The 19,221-nt window shown below is 37.1% G+C and overlaps 3 protein-coding genes across 3 annotated transcripts; all 3 read right to left on the reverse strand.

The window, feature by feature from the left end:
* Positions 1 to 569: 569 nt before the first annotated feature.
* Positions 570 to 2,416, reverse strand: LOC144661702 (uncharacterized). The gene is made up of 4 exons (XM_078522514.1): positions 2,257 to 2,416; positions 1,873 to 1,947; positions 1,287 to 1,472; positions 570 to 891 (listed from the first exon to the last, which is right to left on the reverse strand). The coding sequence occupies exons 1-4, from the start codon at positions 2,313 to 2,315 to the stop codon at positions 717 to 719; spliced, it is 495 nt and encodes a 164-aa protein (XP_078378640.1). The 5' UTR covers positions 2,316 to 2,416; the 3' UTR covers positions 570 to 716.
* Positions 2,417 to 5,469: 3,053 nt separating this feature from the next.
* On the reverse strand, positions 5,470 to 6,666 carry LOC144649267 (histamine H2 receptor-like). The gene has a single exon (XM_078508740.1). It carries the CDS (start codon positions 6,656 to 6,658, stop codon positions 5,798 to 5,800), a length of 861 nt encoding a protein of 286 aa, XP_078364866.1. The 5' UTR covers positions 6,659 to 6,666; the 3' UTR covers positions 5,470 to 5,797.
* A 3,414-nt stretch (positions 6,667 to 10,080) lies between these two features.
* LOC144649274 (5-hydroxytryptamine receptor 1B-like) lies at positions 10,081 to 15,509 on the reverse strand. Its single transcript, XM_078508750.1, has 3 exons — positions 15,417 to 15,509; positions 11,678 to 11,990; positions 10,081 to 10,964 (listed from the first exon to the last, which is right to left on the reverse strand). Exons 2-3 carry the CDS (start codon positions 11,979 to 11,981, stop codon positions 10,249 to 10,251), a joined length of 1,020 nt encoding a protein of 339 aa, XP_078364876.1. The 5' UTR covers positions 11,982 to 11,990; positions 15,417 to 15,509; the 3' UTR covers positions 10,081 to 10,248.
* Positions 15,510 to 19,221: the final 3,712 nt, after the last annotated feature.

Here is a 19,221-nt window from a genome sequence, read left to right on the forward strand (position 1 = left end):
ATTCAATAGTTTAGCTTTTTCGACAGCAGCTAAGAAAATGAGCAACAATTTTTAGAAAGAGGGCTCTTAAAAGGAAGTTTCTATTTTTTCTTCCTTTCTTTCTTCTAGAGGTAGATCTATATTTCGTTCTATATGATGTGTTGCTTTGATTTTTTTTGTCAGCCGAGCAACTTTCTCTTGCTATTGTCATAGCATGGATAGCGTCAGAGCTATACTGACGATGGCAAGACAGCTCGTTTGTAATTTGCCCATCCTGTTACTGAAGCTGGAGACTATCATCATGTTTCGCTATCATAACTTTCAGTAATAGTATCAGTTTTTTGCAATGGGGGACAGTAGTGGGTAGGGGGATTGTACTTAAGTAACCAACTTCAGGGGGTAAAAAGGTCTTTCAGCCGCTTTGTACAGGGGGGAAGAGCTCAAGTTAACTTTGAGCAGTATTGTACTCACTTTTGAACCCCTTCCTGATAATTATTGTCCAGACCCTAAACCTTCACAAGTACCACTTTATTTACTGAGACACAAGAAAAGCTCTACAAGACTCGTACTATTAAACATAATTATTTAATAAAATGTTATTTACAATTATATATCACAATCCTTTACAACAAAACTAACTTTTTTTTTTTTCATTGAAACTTTCTTAAGCTGTACAGGTAATACATTTTCTTTGTTTTTACAAGCAAGTTCACGATACTTTATAAAGTTCTTAAAAGTTACAACTCTGTGAAGTAAAGATTGGGGAGCGAGCAGACAGTCCATTCTTCCACTGGATTTGCTTTTAGAAACTGACCGAACTGACAAGCCTCCTGTTTTAGTTTTAACGCTGCCAGGTCCATTTCACAAACTGATCTCTGCCTTTGAAGGCTGATCTCGTTGTTTTGAAGAAGTCTGTAAAAACAAAAAACAACGTTAGAAGATTAGGCAATCATACCTAATCGTACCTTGCAGCCCGGTCGTGTCGTAGAACTGTAGAGCATGGCATCAGGTCTTTTAACCTGCGCAACGGGTCAACGGAACTTTTGCGTAAAGGGTTGCTTTCAAGCTGATTCAACTCCTGACTTTTTTCTTCTATTCAAATTGCAATTTTCCTGGACAGGTAGGTCAAAATTTCCCTATTTGATCGGTTATAACTGAAGTCGGTTGATATTTACATTAACCTGGCCAGATTACAAGAGCTCCCCACTTTCCCGCGAGCAGCGCACGGCCATCATTTTGTTCTCTGGGTTTTTTTTTTTCGCTTCCCCTGTCGGAAATATATGAAAAGAAATATACGCTAAGCTTACCTGAAGTTTCTGTCCAGAAAGTAACATCTCTCCTCTGTTACATTAACTGCAATTCCCTCAAGGAAAAGCTTTCGCTCCAAAGCTTGAACCTCTTCCTCCATGTTAGTCGCTGTACAATCTACATGGGCTGTCTCGGTGTCAGACATTGAGTCATCGGAGGAGTGACTTTGACATTGATCGAGCAATCTATAGAAAAGTGAGAAGAATTAAAGTAAAGTTGTATTAAACTACTTAACAATACAGTTGCCCCTATGGTTTTTCCGTAAAGCAAGAGTGCATTAAAGATTGATGTTGTTGGCAAGGAGACCATCATCTAAGCTAATTAGAAATTAGGGTCAAGAGCGACCAGGCGCCCATCACCCTAGAGTTGTCTAGTTATTTATTTGTCTGATCTGGGCCAAAGTAATAGTGATTAAGCTCCACTGGCGCCCACCAGCTAAAAGAATCGTTCGCCTCTTGCAAAAAGATCATATTACGGTTCTTCTGATAAAAAGAAGAAATAGAAAGATCACGACTCTGTCCGTTTATGAAATTACAAATGCCCGCTTGAATTTCCTTATGCTGAGCGCACTATAAATAAACTTACTCATTTTCAAGCTGCAGTTGTTCCTGGAGACGAGCAAGGCATTCCTCTGCTTCTTTTAATTGCTTTCTTAGCTTTCTGTTTGATAAAAAAGAGTCATTCCATCAAGCGACGAAATCTGAATACGTTTTTACCAAACAATAGTTCTATGCGCACGAAAACGAGGTGGGGCAGGGATTACAAAACAAAATGCAAAAAAAAAAATGAGGTAGATACTTTTTTGCATGAAAAAAGTAAAATTCGGAAATGAAATCAATATGTTACGACACGATTACTTATCATCATGAAGTCAATTGCACTTTAATAGAATTCCTGTGAAAAAGTTTGAAACCGCTTTCCTTGTTCGAACCCAAAAAACTTGCTCGAATCTCATAAATATTCACTTACCTTTTGTAATCTTTTTTCACTTTTCTCTTCGATTTATATGCGCTCCAAGCTAGACCCATTTTAAGCGTTTGCTTTATGATTTTCTCACTGTTTTCTAACAAAATTAAGCGCTTCAAAAAATACGGCTAACAAGACGCGCTTTTCTTTTGACGAATGAAGTGTTTTTCATTGTGACGTAACAAAGGAGGATAAGATGCGCGCGCCGTAATTAGCCAATCAGATTCAGTTTCAACTGTTGTCAATCAAGCGCGCGAGCAAAAGGACTGTGTCTTTTTACCTTCTTCTTAATGTTTCTCTTGAATACAGCACATTCTAAAGCCCCGGCCAAACGGAGGCGCAAGTAGTCGCAAGTGGTTGCAAGCTCGTAAAGCCATTTTAATGCTTCTGCGCGCACTGCAATTCAGTAGCTCAAGTAAACAACAAGACCAAGAACAACAAGACTTGCTTTGACTTGGGTTGGGTTGCCAAACGGTGAAAAACGATTTGTGTGCAAATTTGATATCGACCAAAGTGAACGCAAGTCATCGCAAGTCAATGCAAGTGCATACAAGTCCTGGCCAAACGGAAACGCAAGTTAACGCAAGTTGAAAACTTGCGTCCACTTGCCTTTCCGTTTGGTCAGAACTTAAAGATTTATAGCGGAGTTTGAAACCAGAAAAAGCACTTTGAATTGGTTATCATTACATAGTGTGTTATCACTAAGGAATATACAAAAAGCTACAACACTAAGCAATTCCGTAACTCACAAGAAATAAACCAATAACAATTGCTATCATTTTTAGTGCGCGCCTTCTCCTGAGTTTTATGCAAAACGTGCTGCATGGTCAAAACAAAGCTGTTTTACAAGGGTGAGGGTAGATTGGCCAAGCTTCCAAGCAACATAGATGCAAAGCAGAAGATTATGACAACAAACAACAGTAACTCAAAAAACATACACACCCAACCAGAAGCGGTATTTGTAATAGGCTTTTTTGAGACTAAGCCAGAGTGATGACACAAACACAACAAAAAAGTAACTGGGATTGCCCAAGATAAAGAAATCATTTGAATGACGCGACGGCGCTTCATAAAAGACATAAAAGACAAGTACTTTAAAGGTTTCAAAGTGGCCATGTAGTGATCCAGTAGTACTAAACTGCACAAATTTGCCATGGATGCGTACACGAACAGCCACCGTATCCAATCAACACCGTCAGCTAGCATGCCTTGCGAGCTGCACCCACCTGACATATCGCAGAAGAACTCAGTGCAAAGGAACTGCACTCATCCCCACACAGAAATCAGCTACTGCTGCTTAAAGATACGACGAACGCATTCGTTTTGGTGCGAAACCGCAGCCGTCTTCTGCAAACAAGAAAACGAGCCAAGAATCCAAAACCAGGCTTCCATGTTCCAGTTAAGTTTTTACGGTGTTGTTTATTACCAAACTCGTGTATTTAAAATTCAAGAAATAGTGCCATTTTTTCAATCAAGGCTATTTGTTGAAACCATCTGGTCATAAAAAATCGTATGCAGCGCTTCATTTTACAACAAAAATCAACTTCATTTTGTACATTTATGCAAATACATCTAACTATGTTTGAGTTGCTACTGTTGTGCAAAATAGCAATATCCGTCATGGATTACTTTTTGATATGCTGTAGCTTTTTTCTACTTATGAATCAAAAGTGTAGGCAAAACCTCCCTCTTGCAATTGGAACAAAACTTTTCTTACTTAAAGGTTAAATACAGTTGTAGCAATGGGAATATAATCAGTACAGCGGAAACATTTGTCACATTATACAAATCTTGAATAACGCTCTGACAGCACAAGTTTGTCTACAATGAGTGGTTATTATAGTTATGTAAATAGTCATGTTTTTAGTTGGAAAGTCTCTTATTTTTCGTGTCATGGATATAAAGTGTAAGGAGATCTCCCCAATGATAATAAATAATGATAACAAATATTTAACGAGGAGGCGGTCATGTCGTTATTGATATACAAACTTTCCTCGTGCTAATTTTAAATAACTATGGAAAGATTATTTATTTTATGCAAACATTTGTCACTCGATAAAAGATTCTGACTGACGTTTTGCCCCGAGGAATATAACGCTATTATTGGTGCTCCTAGCTTCTGTTTTACCAATAAAGTAGTGATGGCCCAACCATAGCCATCATAAAGACAACCTTGGCAAATAACGCGTTGCCAAAGTTTTAATATAAGTCGTAGTTGGCAAATTTCAGTATTATGGAATCGAAATGTGCCGATTCTAAAAACCACACTGTGTTTACTTTTTATTCATCAGCCAAAAACTGCACATCATAGTTTTTCTTCCTCAGCAAACGATCGAGCATCTTAAACTTTGATCAAAACTCTCACATCAAGTTTTCTGCTTTAAGGCGTCAGGGATGTACTTCTTTCTTGCTAAGTGTGAATAACTAAAGGTAATTCCTCAGAAATAAGAGTTGACGAAATATTTTTTTTGAAATTTTCAACGCATGTCCTCTACTAAGCACTGTTTTGAAAAATGAAAAAAAAAAGATTGGACACCGTTCTCGCAAAAAAAGATATGATGGGTCAATCTTACCCCATTTATGCCTGTTCTGGTTCTAATATCGCGCGTTATTTCATCTGTCGACATTGCATTTTGCGTTAGCTGAAAAAAGTTTTTAAAGTAATACTTAAACAAAAACTTAATGGGTAGAAAGTATCCAGCATAAGGAATAATGTAAAATATAACTTATGGAAAAAATCACTAAAATCAAAACGACGGTTCTTGAGTCGACATTGCATTTTGCGTTAGCTGAAAAAAGTTTTTAAAGTAATACTTAAACAAAAACTTAATGGGTAGAAAGTATCCAGCATAAGGAATAATGTAAAATATAACTTATGGAAAAAATCACTAAAATCAAAACGACGGTTCTTGAGTCTTTTTTTTAAAAAAAAAAAAAAGTCATAATTTCGTCCTCAGCTGTGTCTTTTTTCTCCTTTGATGAATTTTTTTAAATATCGCCTGGCTAAAATAGTACAAATTGTTTACCAAATTTTGTTATAAAACATATAGGTCACCGTGGCCTTAAGCTTTTAGGAGTAAAACGACGATTTATCCCCCTTGCGGGCCAAGCCATATAGAAAAAAAACCTCCATTTTGTTTATGTGCATGCGCTTATCACGCGTCAAATTCTGCGCAGTAAGGATGCGTAATGAAACACTGAGGGTTCACCTTTAAGGTGTACAAATAGAATCGTCTGTCTATATCGAAAACATTGTCGCGCCATTTTTATTTTGCATTCTAAGTAACGTATTTTCCTCTATTACATTTTTCGTGACTGACTTTTCATATAATTTGCAACATTTTAATCCTTTCCTGTTTTTTATTGCCTTTCTTATTATTTTTTTCCTTGTAGACAAGGACTGTTTTCACATTTTATGCTACGCTTGTTGTGTTACTGACTCAAATTCAAGCAAAATTATGACTGGTTTAAGGCCATTCCGGATTCGTTCGAAAACCTTGGCTCAATTCAATGTTTAGCTACCTTAAGAAAATACTGTAGCTAATTACTTACACTTTGTTAAGGTCACACAATAGATCAGTCTTTTAAACTCCTTCTTAATGTCTCTCTTGAAGATAGCGTAAGCTAAAGGGTTTACAGCTGAGTTTAGAACAAAAATAGGCAGTTTATATAGAGCGTCATTACATGATTTGTGACCACTAAAAATAAGCACAAAGTTACAGCGCAAAGCAATTCCGTAACACACAAGAAACAAGCATATAACAACAGCCATCATTTTAACTGCAGATTTTTCTTGAGTCTTAAAGAAAACCCCGTGATTAAAATGTAACTGTTTGGCTAATGCGCGGGCAGATCGATTGTGCTTGCAAACAACACTCAACATGGATGTGAAGGAGAAGATTACAATAACAAAGGAGAATAACTCAAGAACTGTATAAATCCAGCCGACAATATACGGGACACGAGATGTTTCTAATATATACCTGGGTGACCTTACCAACACGGTAAAAGTAATTGAAATTGCCCAAGATATGAAAATCATTTGAATAACACGGCGGCGCTTCATAAAAGTCAAGTATTTTAAAGGCTTCACAACGGCAATGTAGCGTTCCAGTACTAAACTGCACAAGTTCACGGCGGATGCGTACAAGAACAGATCCATTATGAAGGCCATCACTTTGTAAAACACACTTTGCAAGTTGCACCCACCCGCCATCACGCAGAAGAACCATGAGGGCACTACGCTCATCCCCACACAAAAATCAGCCACTGCTAATGAAATGACGAAAGCGTTGGTTTTGGTGCGAAGCTGTCGTTTCCTGATTACAATGAAGATAACAAATCCATTTCCAGTCATCGTCAGAATGGAAAGAAACCAGCCAAGAATCCAGAACCAAGTTTCCATTTTCAAGCTTCGATTCAGAATGGGTATTTTGAAAAAATGAAAAACTGCGATTTTATCGTGTTTATGACTAATCAAAATGCTTTTATTTAAATATGTAGCGGGTCCTACTGTTATGCAAATTAAGAAGCGATGTTGACATGTCAAGTTCGATTGTCATTCAATGACTTTAAATGTGACGGAATCGAAATTCTCCATTTCCTAAATGAAAGCCAAACGTTCTTGTTATACTGTATAACTGTAGTTTAGATAAAAATGGTAAAATATCTACCTGATTATAAGACTACACCGCGGAATTTTAATAACGCGAACAAAATCTATAAAAGTAACGCGAATTTTCGAAAAGTTAGTTTTCATGGTGATTACTTGAACCTAAAGGGATTGTGTCACGGCTGGGTAAAGGTTATTCATTTAGTTTTGCCGAAAACTCGCTACGAAAATTACTTTTTGAAAAGAAATTACTTCTCTGGATCTAAATGAAAAAACCATCATTTCAAACAAATTTGTCTCCTGGGCATTATAATTTAAAGTTACAAGCAAACGAGATAAACTTTAAAAACTGTTCAGCCCAACAACATTTCAAAAACCCATATCGCAATCCGTTTCAATCTTCGTTGCTTTTGGCCATCCGTACCTTCTTTTGTATTTGGTGTGTTATTAAAAAATGTTCCTTGACTGTTTTAAGAAGTTATGTTTTTGTATTTCGCCGACTGATTTGATGCTCATTTTTCATGCCTAAAATCCATGGCACAGTCCCTTTAATTAACGCGACACTGAACTGAATAGCTTCAAAAACGTTAATTAATTTCCAGCGCCATATGAAATTCAGAGCACGTACTAACAAACAGTTAACTCATGTTCGGTCACTTAGGCCAATACAGTAGGCCTAAATTCAATTCGTGAATAAATAACAGTCTGACACGGCTCTCCTACAAAATTGAGAGTGTCATATGTTGGAAAAAAATTCTCCTTAAATAACATGCAAAAAAGAAAATAATGATTTGACTTTCCTGAAATATTTAAATAACGGACAAAATGATTTTAACTAAACAATTTATGTAAGAAACCTAGAAGGTTCCTGGTTAATTTTTACAAATGGCACAAGAATAAAAATGCAAAAAAAGATCGTTGACGTGCTTAGATTGCAATGATGTCGTTATCATTCTAGCTCGCGCAAAGCTTGATGATTTGTTGCGGATGGCGTTTCTTCGAAGATTTTCAAAATTTTATCGTTGCTAACATACTTGTTTCTTGTTGGGTCATGATTATCATTTCTTAGGGGGCTTTCCATTAGTCAGAACTGGTCAGCCTGTCAGGTAGTGCAATGTACAATGGGTCTTTTCCATCAGATTTTCCCACAAATCCAGCACAGCAGTGTAGAATATTTATGCATTGACTGATTTGACTAATAACGCAATTCTGTTCTCCCCCGGTCTGGCAGGCCAGTTTTGACTAATGATGAGCGCCCTAAGAGTTCTTCTATCTTAGTAGAATATTATTACAGTCGATTCGTAATGTGATTTTATTAAATACAAATTTAGTTATTAAATACAAGTAAATATAGCTAATATAATATCTCGTGACATAGCTCCTTGAAAAACTTGTATATATCACAATTCAATTCCTTTTCTTTTGCAAGTGTCATGTAACGCGGCCCGAAACAAAAGAACAAAAACAGGACAATCACGTGATCAAAACGTGCGTCTTCAGACCGCGCAAGTGGTGTTCACTGGAATGGTTTTAAAACCAGTGTTCGAAATCACTGAAAAAGGCTGGTGCCTGCTAAAAATTAGTAAAGCAAAGTTAACGAAGTTATTTAGACTTTTCTGTTGATGGTTTCCATCTGATGTCTTTATTCTTTTCACCTATTCACATATTCGATTCTAGACAATAAAAAACATTTATCTTTATGCAAATGTTGGTATCGATTCAGGGCTTCGTCTAAATAGGAAATAAGGAAATAAGGTATTTTTAACAAGGTATTTTTTTTACATTTGCTAAGTCCTGGATGAATGTGTTTCTGAATTGTCTGTACGAAAACGGATATTTTTATGCCGTTTACAAATTTTTAGTGGTGATGATAACTAACTGTTAGAATCCTCCTTACTTTTTTTACAATTCAGTGGCCGCCGTATAAGTGCCCACCAAACATGGTGACTTCGTACTAAATATCGTAATTTTCTTTACTTGTGCAATAACTTGGGTATGTTAAACGCTACAGGCAAAATGTTTCTTTTTGCTTGTGCCTGTGCAATTTCTATTTAACAATTAGACTACGAGCCCGAGTTTTCTATGAGCGCGCCCGTTGACTATTTTCCATAGAAAACGAGGGGAGAGATTGTTAGAGAAACTCTTAAGGATTGCAATCCAAAACCACATTATTGTGCACTTTGAAGACAAAAATCAAGAAAATACCGCTTAAAGAGCACCGGACGCGATGTTCACGGCGAATAGAAAACAGTGGGAAAACCAATCAGATTTGCGGATTTCCAATAGAACACAGCTGAGTTTCTACTAAAAGGTAATATATGATTAAGCCAGAGGGCGAATTAACTATCACCTTATGAAAATCTCGAGCTGATAATCTAATTGGTTTAGTACAATTCTAACTTAATTTCTTTGAAATAATGATTTTCAATTATTTCTCTACATACGAAGTAGTAATAAAATAAGACTTCATGCTTTAGCGAGGTCACGCGCCGACTGAATTGCCATGCGCGATTAGAAACTTGTAGTTGTGTACGCGCACTCACAGTATATTCAACAATTTTGTTTTTAAATTTTTCCTTTTAGCATTCTGTAATTTCATTTCAGAATGATCTTGCTGACACTTTAACCGGAGAAACAAGAAACGTCGCCACTTTGTAAACAACCTCCATCCACTGCACAATAATAGCTGATAATGTATATTACGATATCTCAGCCAATCAGATTGCACCATTTGCATGAGAACACTAGTATAATTCTACTAAAATCTGTTGTCTTCATGCAAGAAAACAGTACATTTTGTGTACCGTATTTTCTCAATTAAACGCCCCCGGCGTTTATTTTCAACTTGGCTTGGTGGACCCGGCGTTTATTTGAAGCCGGCGTTAATCGGGGACCGGCGTTATTAACGGACTGCAACTCGCCAATTCAATTGATTTTTTTACAGATCTTGAGACCAAGGGGCAGTTTCAAGGCGGGACGATTCTTCGTTCCCTCGAAAATCGTCCGGACAGGTGAACCAAAAGGTACATATTACGGATTGAAAAGATGTTGCAACAAGATTGTGGCAAACAGAATGTATTACTTGTTAGCTTGACCTCAAATAAACGTCGGGAATCGAACAAACGCCCCGGCGTTATTTAAAACTAGCATGGACCCGGCGTAACGAGGCCGGCGTTAATCGGGGTCCGGCGTTTAATCGAGAAAATACGGTAATTGAACAAAACAAGGGATAGGCTGCAGTACTTCTACGTTTTAACAGGAAATCGCCTTGAGTTCTACTGCGCTATTATCCTGCACGTACTAACTTGTGCGTAATCTTTTTGAAGGCATTGTCCCTGGCGTCTCTGCTGCTGTGACCATCAAATCTTCCTATTTAATGTAAATCACTTACACCTGAAGCTTTCAGTGAGTGCTTTTCTGAATTCAGAATTACAAAAGCTGTATATGAATGGATTCAGAGCACTGTTGCAGTACAAAAGGATGATCGATGAATGTCTGACAAGTGTCGGTACTGTCAAAATTGAATCGATCAAAAGAATAACAACAAAAGGTGTCCATGACAACAAGAAAGCACATGTTACAATAACAAATGTTTTGAATATTTTTATCTCCCGTTTTAGTCTTGATCTCTGATTAGTTTTCCTCGTTCCTTCTTGGCTGGGTCTATCCACTGTAACCGCCGAAACTGAAGCCAGGGAAATCTCTTGTGCGTGGATTCTGTTCATATGGGCACGAGCAATGAAGAAGATTTTGCCGTTCACAAAGACAAGAAAAAGAACCGGTAAAATATACCCCACGACAAGCACAACGACTGAAAATTCGTAGCGCAATCCCCATATCGAACAATTGACGCTGTTTTCCTTGGAAGCGTTTGTGCCATACGTGACAAAAATAGCCAGTGCGAATGCGCAGAACCAAGACACTCCGATGATTTGTTTGATTCTGCTGTCGTTCATGCGTGACAAGTAATTTAACGGTGACGTCACAGCAAGGTACCTGTCTCCGCTGACCACACATAAGTTGTATATTGAGGCACTGCACAGAATGATATTAAAGAAAAGCCATAGGTTGCAGGTAAAATGACCAAAAATCCACCGGCCTATAGAGAAAAAAAAAACTAGAGTGAGCTTCTTTCTTGTTAATCTGTAAGCTATACTTTTATCCCGAAATTACCCGCAATCTAAAATGTTGGTAAGCTTGTTAAAATTTCTTTCTTCAATTGCCTGAAAACTACACGAGCCTCCTCCCAGAGGAGCGACCAGTCGGACTATCCGTAAGGTTTTTCAGTGACAATGAATGATCATCTCCTTCATCTCCTGACTTCATAAACAAGTAACTATAAAATAAACCGCAATAAAAGATAGGAAGTTTGTTACCATTCTAGTAGGTCAATGACAACTTTGAGGCTCGATATAAGGCCCGAATGTATGTTGTATTCACAAGAAATAGTTACCCATTGGACAAGAGAAAATAAGCTAGAAATATATGTAGACTCGCCAGTTTATTTAATGGTTAATATGGAACGGGACACTATCCACAGTCACTTATCGGAGCCTATTATTTGTCCTCGTGCCGAGTTTAGAGCAATACACTTCATTTTGACGGTGCATGTCTATCTCCACCCAGGTGAATAAATTTACATGTGTACTGGCGAATAATTTATTTAAACCATTTGAACCAATCTGAAATAAGGTCATATAAATGTTGGAAAGCAACCTGTGATCGTATAAACGAACCGTACAAAAAGTGCTGTGGAAGGTTTCTGTCTGTTATTGTAGTGCGAGAATATCACAATAAAAACAGTATCTTTACCTGTGGTTTGAAAGTTAACATGATATGCCAAACTGATGGGCATGACCAGTACACCCATAAGGAAATCAGAAAATGACATGCTCGCCACGAAATAAAATGACGGGATTTGCATCCGTCGACAAATCCAAACAAGACGAAACACCACAAGATTCCCAGCAGTGGTAAGGCCAATCAAAATGGCGAGAAACACTGCTATAAAAACTACCATTGGACTCCACTGAGCTTGTTTTGTGAAATCGTTTTCCAAGCGCGTTGTGTTGGAATTCTCACTACGCTGACTTTCGGGATGCAGTTGGTTGTCCATGCCTTTTATCTGTATGCAGCACAAGTGGAAAAACAGAAAATATTAAACACATCTTAAAGTTGTCATCAGGTTAAATGCAATGCTGAAAATAAGCTATGAATTTTATATTTTTATTCAAAAGACTTTTCGGTGGGTTCACCGTCTAGACTATCTAGGGTTGGGAGACTTTGGCGAGAGGAAAAAGGATTTTGAGTCACAACAATGTCAGAGGCATGAAGAGACACTGCACGGTCATAACTAATCAGTAAAACGCAGGTCAAAAAATGTAATAAAACAATTGGCAAGTTCTAGGGTCATCAAATAAAAAGGCCTGCAAGTAGGTTTTCCTGTTTGGCTTTCGCGCCCGGATTTCGAGTTGGCTTTCGCGCGAGAGAGTGAACGAGCCGGTAGCGGGGATTAGCTTGCGCGCTGGCTCGTCTCTCGCGCAAAACTTCAAACAAGCGAGCTTTGCTCGTATTAATATCAATAGTCTCTAAATATACTGTGATTACAGATAAATATAACAAGTTCCAAGTACGTGGCTTTATTATCGAAAGAACTTCTAATTCTAAGTAAGAGATAAATCTGAACTGTATAAAATTATAGATTATAGAAATATGCCCTACTGCTAACATTCTGATGAGCATGTTATCGGGTTGTTACCTGTGTTCTAGATTTGGGAGACAAACTTTGCCTAAAACATTCTTCTGCCACTTCAAGCTTCAAAGTCTAGTCTTACTTACTCAATCCCCGACATGATCAGTTGCCGATGAATTCAAAGGACAAATGGTTTACAGAGCTGTTGATGTTTAATTTAGTATTTACACTTGTCAATACAGGCAGCGCGCTTTAATTAAATGCATCCTAATTTTGTCTCGAAGATCGTTAGCCTAAATTACTTGATCTTCAGTTTTTATATCCTCGCTGTGTGTATGAATAGAGGAATGGGCAATAATCATGCAACAGCAAATTAAGCAGCATTCACACCGCGCAACCAGAGCAGCAGGTGGGAATTGAAATATTGTGAACGTCCCGACCTATGCATTCAGCTGTTTTGTGAAGATTGATTTTTCGATCGAAAAAGGTTAATAAGTTTTAAAATTTTGAACCGTAAAAAAAACACACAGCTTCTGTTTGTCTCGATACTCAACCATTAAAATCAATACCTGTTTCTAAATGTCATAGCTGTTTAGTTTCGATAATAGAAACCCTACTCTTGTTTAGAAACAAAGTTCACCCTGGGCGCCAGAGGTTCTATTTTTTCTTTCACGATAAGCGATGATCCCGCGAAAGCGAGACACGATCGGATACGATCGACACGAACGCTCGCCACGATCGCGTCTGCGTTCGCAGGCTACGCTTTAGTGGCTTTGCCGCAAAAAAAAAAAATCACGAGAAACAACCCTCTGGCACCTAAAGTAAGTCAAGATAAGAATCGCGTACGAAAACACGAAACGAAACGAGTCTTATCAACACTTATTAGCATATTATGATTTCTTCTGATTTTTTTTTAAAATCAGGATCAACGCTTTTCAAAATAACAGGTCCGGATGAGAATAAAAAATAAAATAAAAAAAACAACAACAAGGGGATCAGAGTCTAATATACCACCAAATTCTGAGAACTAGAGCCTTAGAAAAATAGGGTAAAAGAACAAATATTTTGAAGTGAAAGAAAACAAGTATTGAACTTTAAAATAAAAAGCTAATATAACACGAGGAGTGCGAAAATCAATTACACAAGTGTATTTATTTTGGTGGATACAAAATGATTAATTGACCATGCAAGTGAGTTCTTACATTAAACATGACTTTGAAATGCTAATTGTAAAGATCATTGGAAAAGACTGTGGTATTAATAAAAAGTGAGAATTACTGTCGGCAGAAAAAGTAAATAACAATAATAATAATAACTTCCGTATCACGGGGCTTGTTAATGATATTTTTCAAAAGACAAAATAGGCCATTCTAGATCAGCCTCAGGCAGCGTATAGGATAACATTTGATAACTGCGATAGATCGTATGTATGCAGTATTTAAAACCTTTTTTATCTTATATTCAATATCAAAATTCTCTTTACCTAATGCAATACATTTCTTTTAGTGCTGTTTCAAGAATGAAGTAACTAGTCAATGTGTCATTTTTCGTTTTTCACTTCACCTGGCTGTTTGACAACGGATTGACTTTTGTCAGAAGATACTAGAATGTTTGTCAATAGCCAAACCTAATGAGGAAGTTACAGAAAAAGATTTTATTTCATTTTCATTATACAAACGGAAACAATTCAATTTATTTGCCCAAATCTAGTTCGAACAGTCATAGCTCAAAATTTAATGCCACTAAGCAGGGTAAAACCAAATTTGAAAGGACTTTAATCCATCTAGTCTACATTTGCGAGCTGACAAGATCTCTGAATGCATCATATCCAATGCTTTTAAGGACAGGTGTTACAAAACTGCGACATCAACCTACAGTTAATTTAAGAGCCAAACACTTCTAGTATACCAATGAAAAAAAGCTAGAATAAAAATTTTAAAATTTAAAGAAAGTCACACTAAAATGCATTATGCCGTTAAAAGGATCGGAAGTCTGTACAGATTTGTTATTCCGAAATTGAAAATTGAGTCCAAGTATAAAAAATATCAACTCTGAACTGATTGAATCAAATCAAATATCCTTTCACAGAAGTGATTTTCAGTTTTTTATAGAATCACCGCTAACAGGAAAAACCCCACCGAAGCATAAATTACATTAACGCACTTAATTACTGATATCAAAAATTCTAAATTAGCCAGTGACATTTCAGCCTTAAAATTCTCCTCTAGATTTTGGGTAATTGCACATTTACTTTGAAGTGCTTTTTTGCACGAATTCGAAAAACTGCAATCTAGCTGAGTCTTTCTTTCTAATGTTCGTAAAGACTTCAATATTTACACTGTATTTATAGTTCAGACGTGTATTTATTGGTTTCTTGAAATTCTAGTCTTTTACTTTTTTGACTTTTAGCAAGAGCGGACAAATCCAATCTGTCGCACACAGGATTTTAAAAATACAGTAGACGCTTATTTTCTGATCGTGAAATAAGTTAGCAACGTGTGCTTGAAACATACGGAAAAATATTTTACCGATGAAATTTAAGGTAAAACTCGATAAGTCAAATCGGTTGATCAGATGTAAGAAAAGCAAGCTGCGTTAAAACATTGCATTTTGATATTGAAATAGTGGAAAATATTCCGTTAGCCAAGGCTCTATCAAATTAATCTTCGGCTCACGGTGATTTGCTTATTTTACAACAGTACGCGTTCACTGAGTTCACTAAGCACAAGCGTCCTTTGGGACGGTCTCATCTAAAAAAAATATTGCGCTTATTTCTTCTTGAATCAAAAAAATAAGAAAAGTGCACGCAAACCTTTTTCACTTATTAAGGCGCAAGGTTTGAGTTTTCTAAAATCTTACCGGTGTTTTACGGCCCAGCTTGGTCGTGGGTTTTACGTTTCACACGAGGAATAAAATTCAATCTGTCTTTGCAGTTCCTGGTTACTACTCAACGGTTCAAGTCTGCGTTGACTACACGATTACTAAATTGACAAATATCAAAACATCTGCCACATTTAGCAGTTGTGCAGACTTTTTTAAAATCAAAACCACGTGGTCTGCCTACACGGATCGACTAACTTTTGATTGGTTGTGTCAACAGTGTTAAAAAAAGATTCTTCCGAAAACAGATTTAATTGAAATAATAACAATCCATTCGCTGAGTCATTCTATGTCAATACAAACCATCATTAGGTGACATTTTCAAGCAATATCAAGTTAGTCTGCCCCTGGCGATCCAGCGATCAGGCGTTCTAGAACGCTTGATCGGATTTTAGTCCCATGCAGGCGTTCGGTAAGTTGGGGAGCAGGGCTAAAAACGTTAACGAGAGTAGCATAAAGAACGGAGTGTGTAAAAAATGGTGAGGGTTTTGTGGTAAGAGAGCGAAAAAAAGAGTTATTTCACCGTCTCTCTCCGACCAACTCCGTATAACACGAATAATTTTTTTTTTCGCCTCGCCGTTACGTAACTTGCGCTGCCCCCGACCGGAACAGCCTGGAACAGGCTAATATCAATTTGAATAGACCGGCTAAATGGTAGATACGTTTGACGTTGCATGAAAGTATATGATATAAATCAAACATTTTCGAAACTATAATAAAGTATTTCATTCAGTTATTTCATTCATTCATCTCATATTTCACAACCGCTACGTGATGAACAATGATTTATCATTTTGTTGGGGCTTAGAGGCAAAAAATGCATTGCCTTACGGTTGAATCTTGTTTTAAAAAACCGGCTTTAGGAAGTAACAGGGAAAGCTACGCCGATTTTAATCACTACAAAAACCATCTAGAATAAACATCCACTCCGCTTCACGTCATAACCCACTTTTTGTCATTGCAATTAACTCTTGAAATACCTTTTTATGCAATTAGTAATTCATGGTTGATTGGAAATCATTTGTAGCCATACTTTTCTCGTTTTCGGCTGCAAGATATTTCCACATTCACTGCTGCATAGTACATTTGTAAAATGGCGCTTTTTGTTTTCTTGAAACTGACTAAACTTTTGAAAGGTGTCCCTGGCCGTGCACTCTGTTGGAAATGTATTTTGTTGTCTCAAATGACTTGTGGTATGGACGCCTTTTTAACTAAAATGGGCTTCAATGGGCTATTTCTATATCGTCGGCGATTTTTGACCAATTAACTAACTTGTCTCCGAGACTAATCGCACAAGAATTGTCTCTACTTATAACTACATCTTTAAATTTGTTTGTTTTTGTTTAAAGAAAGGACGTTGGTTTATCCAGAATTGTGGGCAAGCAATGCTTTCTTTTAAAAATCGTGCGTGGTACGTTTATTAATTACTTATAGCGAGTTAGCCTGAGAAGTTAACGTTAGTCATTTAATGATAGGATGTTAATTAGAGCTTTTGTTGTGCTTTTTAGGCAGCGCCAACAGATAAATATTGCAGTACCTTAGCTTTAATGGTTTCTGCAATAAAATATACCCAAATTGACGTGTTTGTTCCGTCCGAGTAATTTAGTAACAAAAGGCATAAAACATTAAAAACAAATTAACCGGTACTTTGTGAATATAGATTCACCGTAAACTTCAGTTTGTTGTTTTTAGGTCTTTACAAATTACCGGTAACTCATAACAAGAAACAATATATATAATATAACCTTCTTTGAAGCTATTTTTTAACACGACTAAAAACAGTACTTTTGTAAAAGCTTTTTAAAACTTCAAAAGGCTTAAAAGCCTTAAAAGGCTCTTCTGCACTTATCGATTTTGGCAAGTGGGATATATTAATCAGAAAAATATCTTAGCAGTCCTTAATTTTTTAAAACAAACTGATCTTTCCATCTATAATCAGCAGCTATACAACAGTTGGTTATTAAATGAATGAAACGAAACTTTTAAATATCTAGAAAGCATATAGTTAACATTTAAGGCGAGTTTTCACGAGCAATTTTTATATGACATCTTTTATTTGCTCGTGAAGATAAAAGAATTGGTCAATTTTTATGTGACAAATATATCTGTTGAAGAGCTGGCGAGTTAGCTTTTAAGTGGTCACATACTGAAATTGCTCGTGTAGACGACTCGTCACATAAATTGTGGCAAATATTGCGTCAGCATATGTGGACCCCATTCTCCCAAACACTACGCGCGCGTATCTCTGCTGTTCAAGGTCATTACTGGCGCACTTAACTTTGGACTGCTAACAAATAATTGTTGTGTTATCTGCACGATCAAATATGTCACAAAAAAATTGCCCGTGTAAACAGGTAAACCCGGCTTTAGTTTGCATTTTCCTGAGGTCAACAATGACAGGTAGAGTGTTTCACCAATATTTTGGTGAAAGTTGTTAACAGGACTTCTATTACTGTTACGTAATGAACATGTTGTTCGTTGAATGTTCAAAACTCAACTGCAACCACGACGCGAGTGGCTTCACTGCAAACCTTTTGACATTTTATGGCGTTATTTCTATGGTCTATTTAACAATTATTCCACGAGCGCGCTTTGGATATGAGATGTATAGCCAACAAGGCGGGCGCCGAGTTTCATTTAATCCAGCAAGCGCGAGTGGAACAATTGTTTCATTGAAAATGCCCAAAAAATTGCAATATTTGTTTGAGCTCCCCAGCTGTTTTCGTTGACGCGTATTGGCTACCATATTTGTGGTCAATGGTATATGAACTCATATACCATTACCTGTTAACCAATCAAAACGCAGGAATTGCAATATACCATTGCTAGTTTTTAATAAGAGTGTAGACCATGGAAAAATGTGGTCGATTTGTTTTAAACAATAACATTGAAAATCTACCGGCGACTAGGTAGAAAATCAGCGCGAAGTCGCGCTGAAGATCGCAGCTTTTCTACTTGAAACCGTAGATTGTATTAGAAATTTTCGCCCCAAATGTTCCATTTGACATTTCACAACTTGCCGGATTTTGCTATTTTCATGGTCTTTACTCTCATCAACGATAGCTCTCGACCAATGAGCGCGCGAGAAATCCTATATTTGCTGTGTTGTTGCATGAAGAGTTACTGTAAAGGGTCACCCTGCTAGCTGAGATGAGGTTAAGGATACCTGCCAGCAAGGCGCTGAAGATTGGAATCCCAGGGGGGGGACTGAGGATTTATTGTGAGGGGGGTGATCGAACGGGGGCAGAAAAAAGATAAACCCAAAAAAGTTCCTCGGGCTTACAACAAAACCAGAAACTTATAAGGGTTTTTGACAATCCTCCCCTCCCTTGGGATTGGAATCCAGTTTTACGTTCGTTGTGGTTCTTGTGTTTTTATTCCAGTGAATCACATGAAAAAACACACTACGCTATATACAAATATGCACAAACGATATCCATAAACGTTTACAAAAGAACTCTGTACAATAAATAACATTAATACAAAAGCCAGCCCTTAGAACTTAAACAATCCTCCTGTCTTTGAATGCTTTTACGCGTTTCTCTCGTACACCTTTCCAATTGACAACAACAATAGAAGTTCTCCGGTTTTTGGGGCTATTTGATTCGCAATTTTAACAGAATGGATTGAAAGACGTTTCTCATGATATTTCTTACAATCAAGCATTGCAGCCTTGGGCCAGTTTCACAAAACAACTACAGTTAGCGAGTGGCCTCCATAAGAAAGTGCAGCGGTCTCTGTTTATTTTCCCTACTTTAACAGATAGAATATTGTTTGTATATAA

The sequence above is a fragment of the Oculina patagonica genome, chromosome 1 (assembly GCF_052425735.1).
Source record: "Oculina patagonica isolate OP01 chromosome 1, crgOcupat, whole genome shotgun sequence".
NCBI lineage: Eukaryota > Metazoa > Cnidaria > Anthozoa > Scleractinia > Oculinidae > Oculina > Oculina patagonica.

Coding starts and splice junctions, on each gene's coding strand:
- LOC144661702 (XM_078522514.1), bottom strand. CDS start 2,315: ATGGGTCTAGCTTGGAGCGCATATAAATCGAAGAGAAAAGTGAAAAAA. Junction 1,473..1,872: donor CAACTGCAGCTTGAAAATGA/GTAAGTTTATTT, acceptor ACTTTTCTATAG/ATTGCTCGATCAATGTCAAA. Junction 892..1,286: donor TTTCTGGACAGAAACTTCAG/GTAAGCTTAGCG, acceptor TTGTTTTTACAG/ACTTCTTCAAAACAACGAGA.
- LOC144649267 (XM_078508740.1), bottom strand. CDS start 6,658: ATGGAAACTTGGTTCTGGATTCTTGGCTGGTTTCTTTCCATTCTGACG.
- LOC144649274 (XM_078508750.1), bottom strand. CDS start 11,981: ATGGACAACCAACTGCATCCCGAAAGTCAGCGTAGTGAGAATTCCAAC. Junction 10,965..11,677: donor TGTTAACTTTCAAACCACAG/GTAAAGATACTG, acceptor TTTTCTCTATAG/GCCGGTGGATTTTTGGTCAT.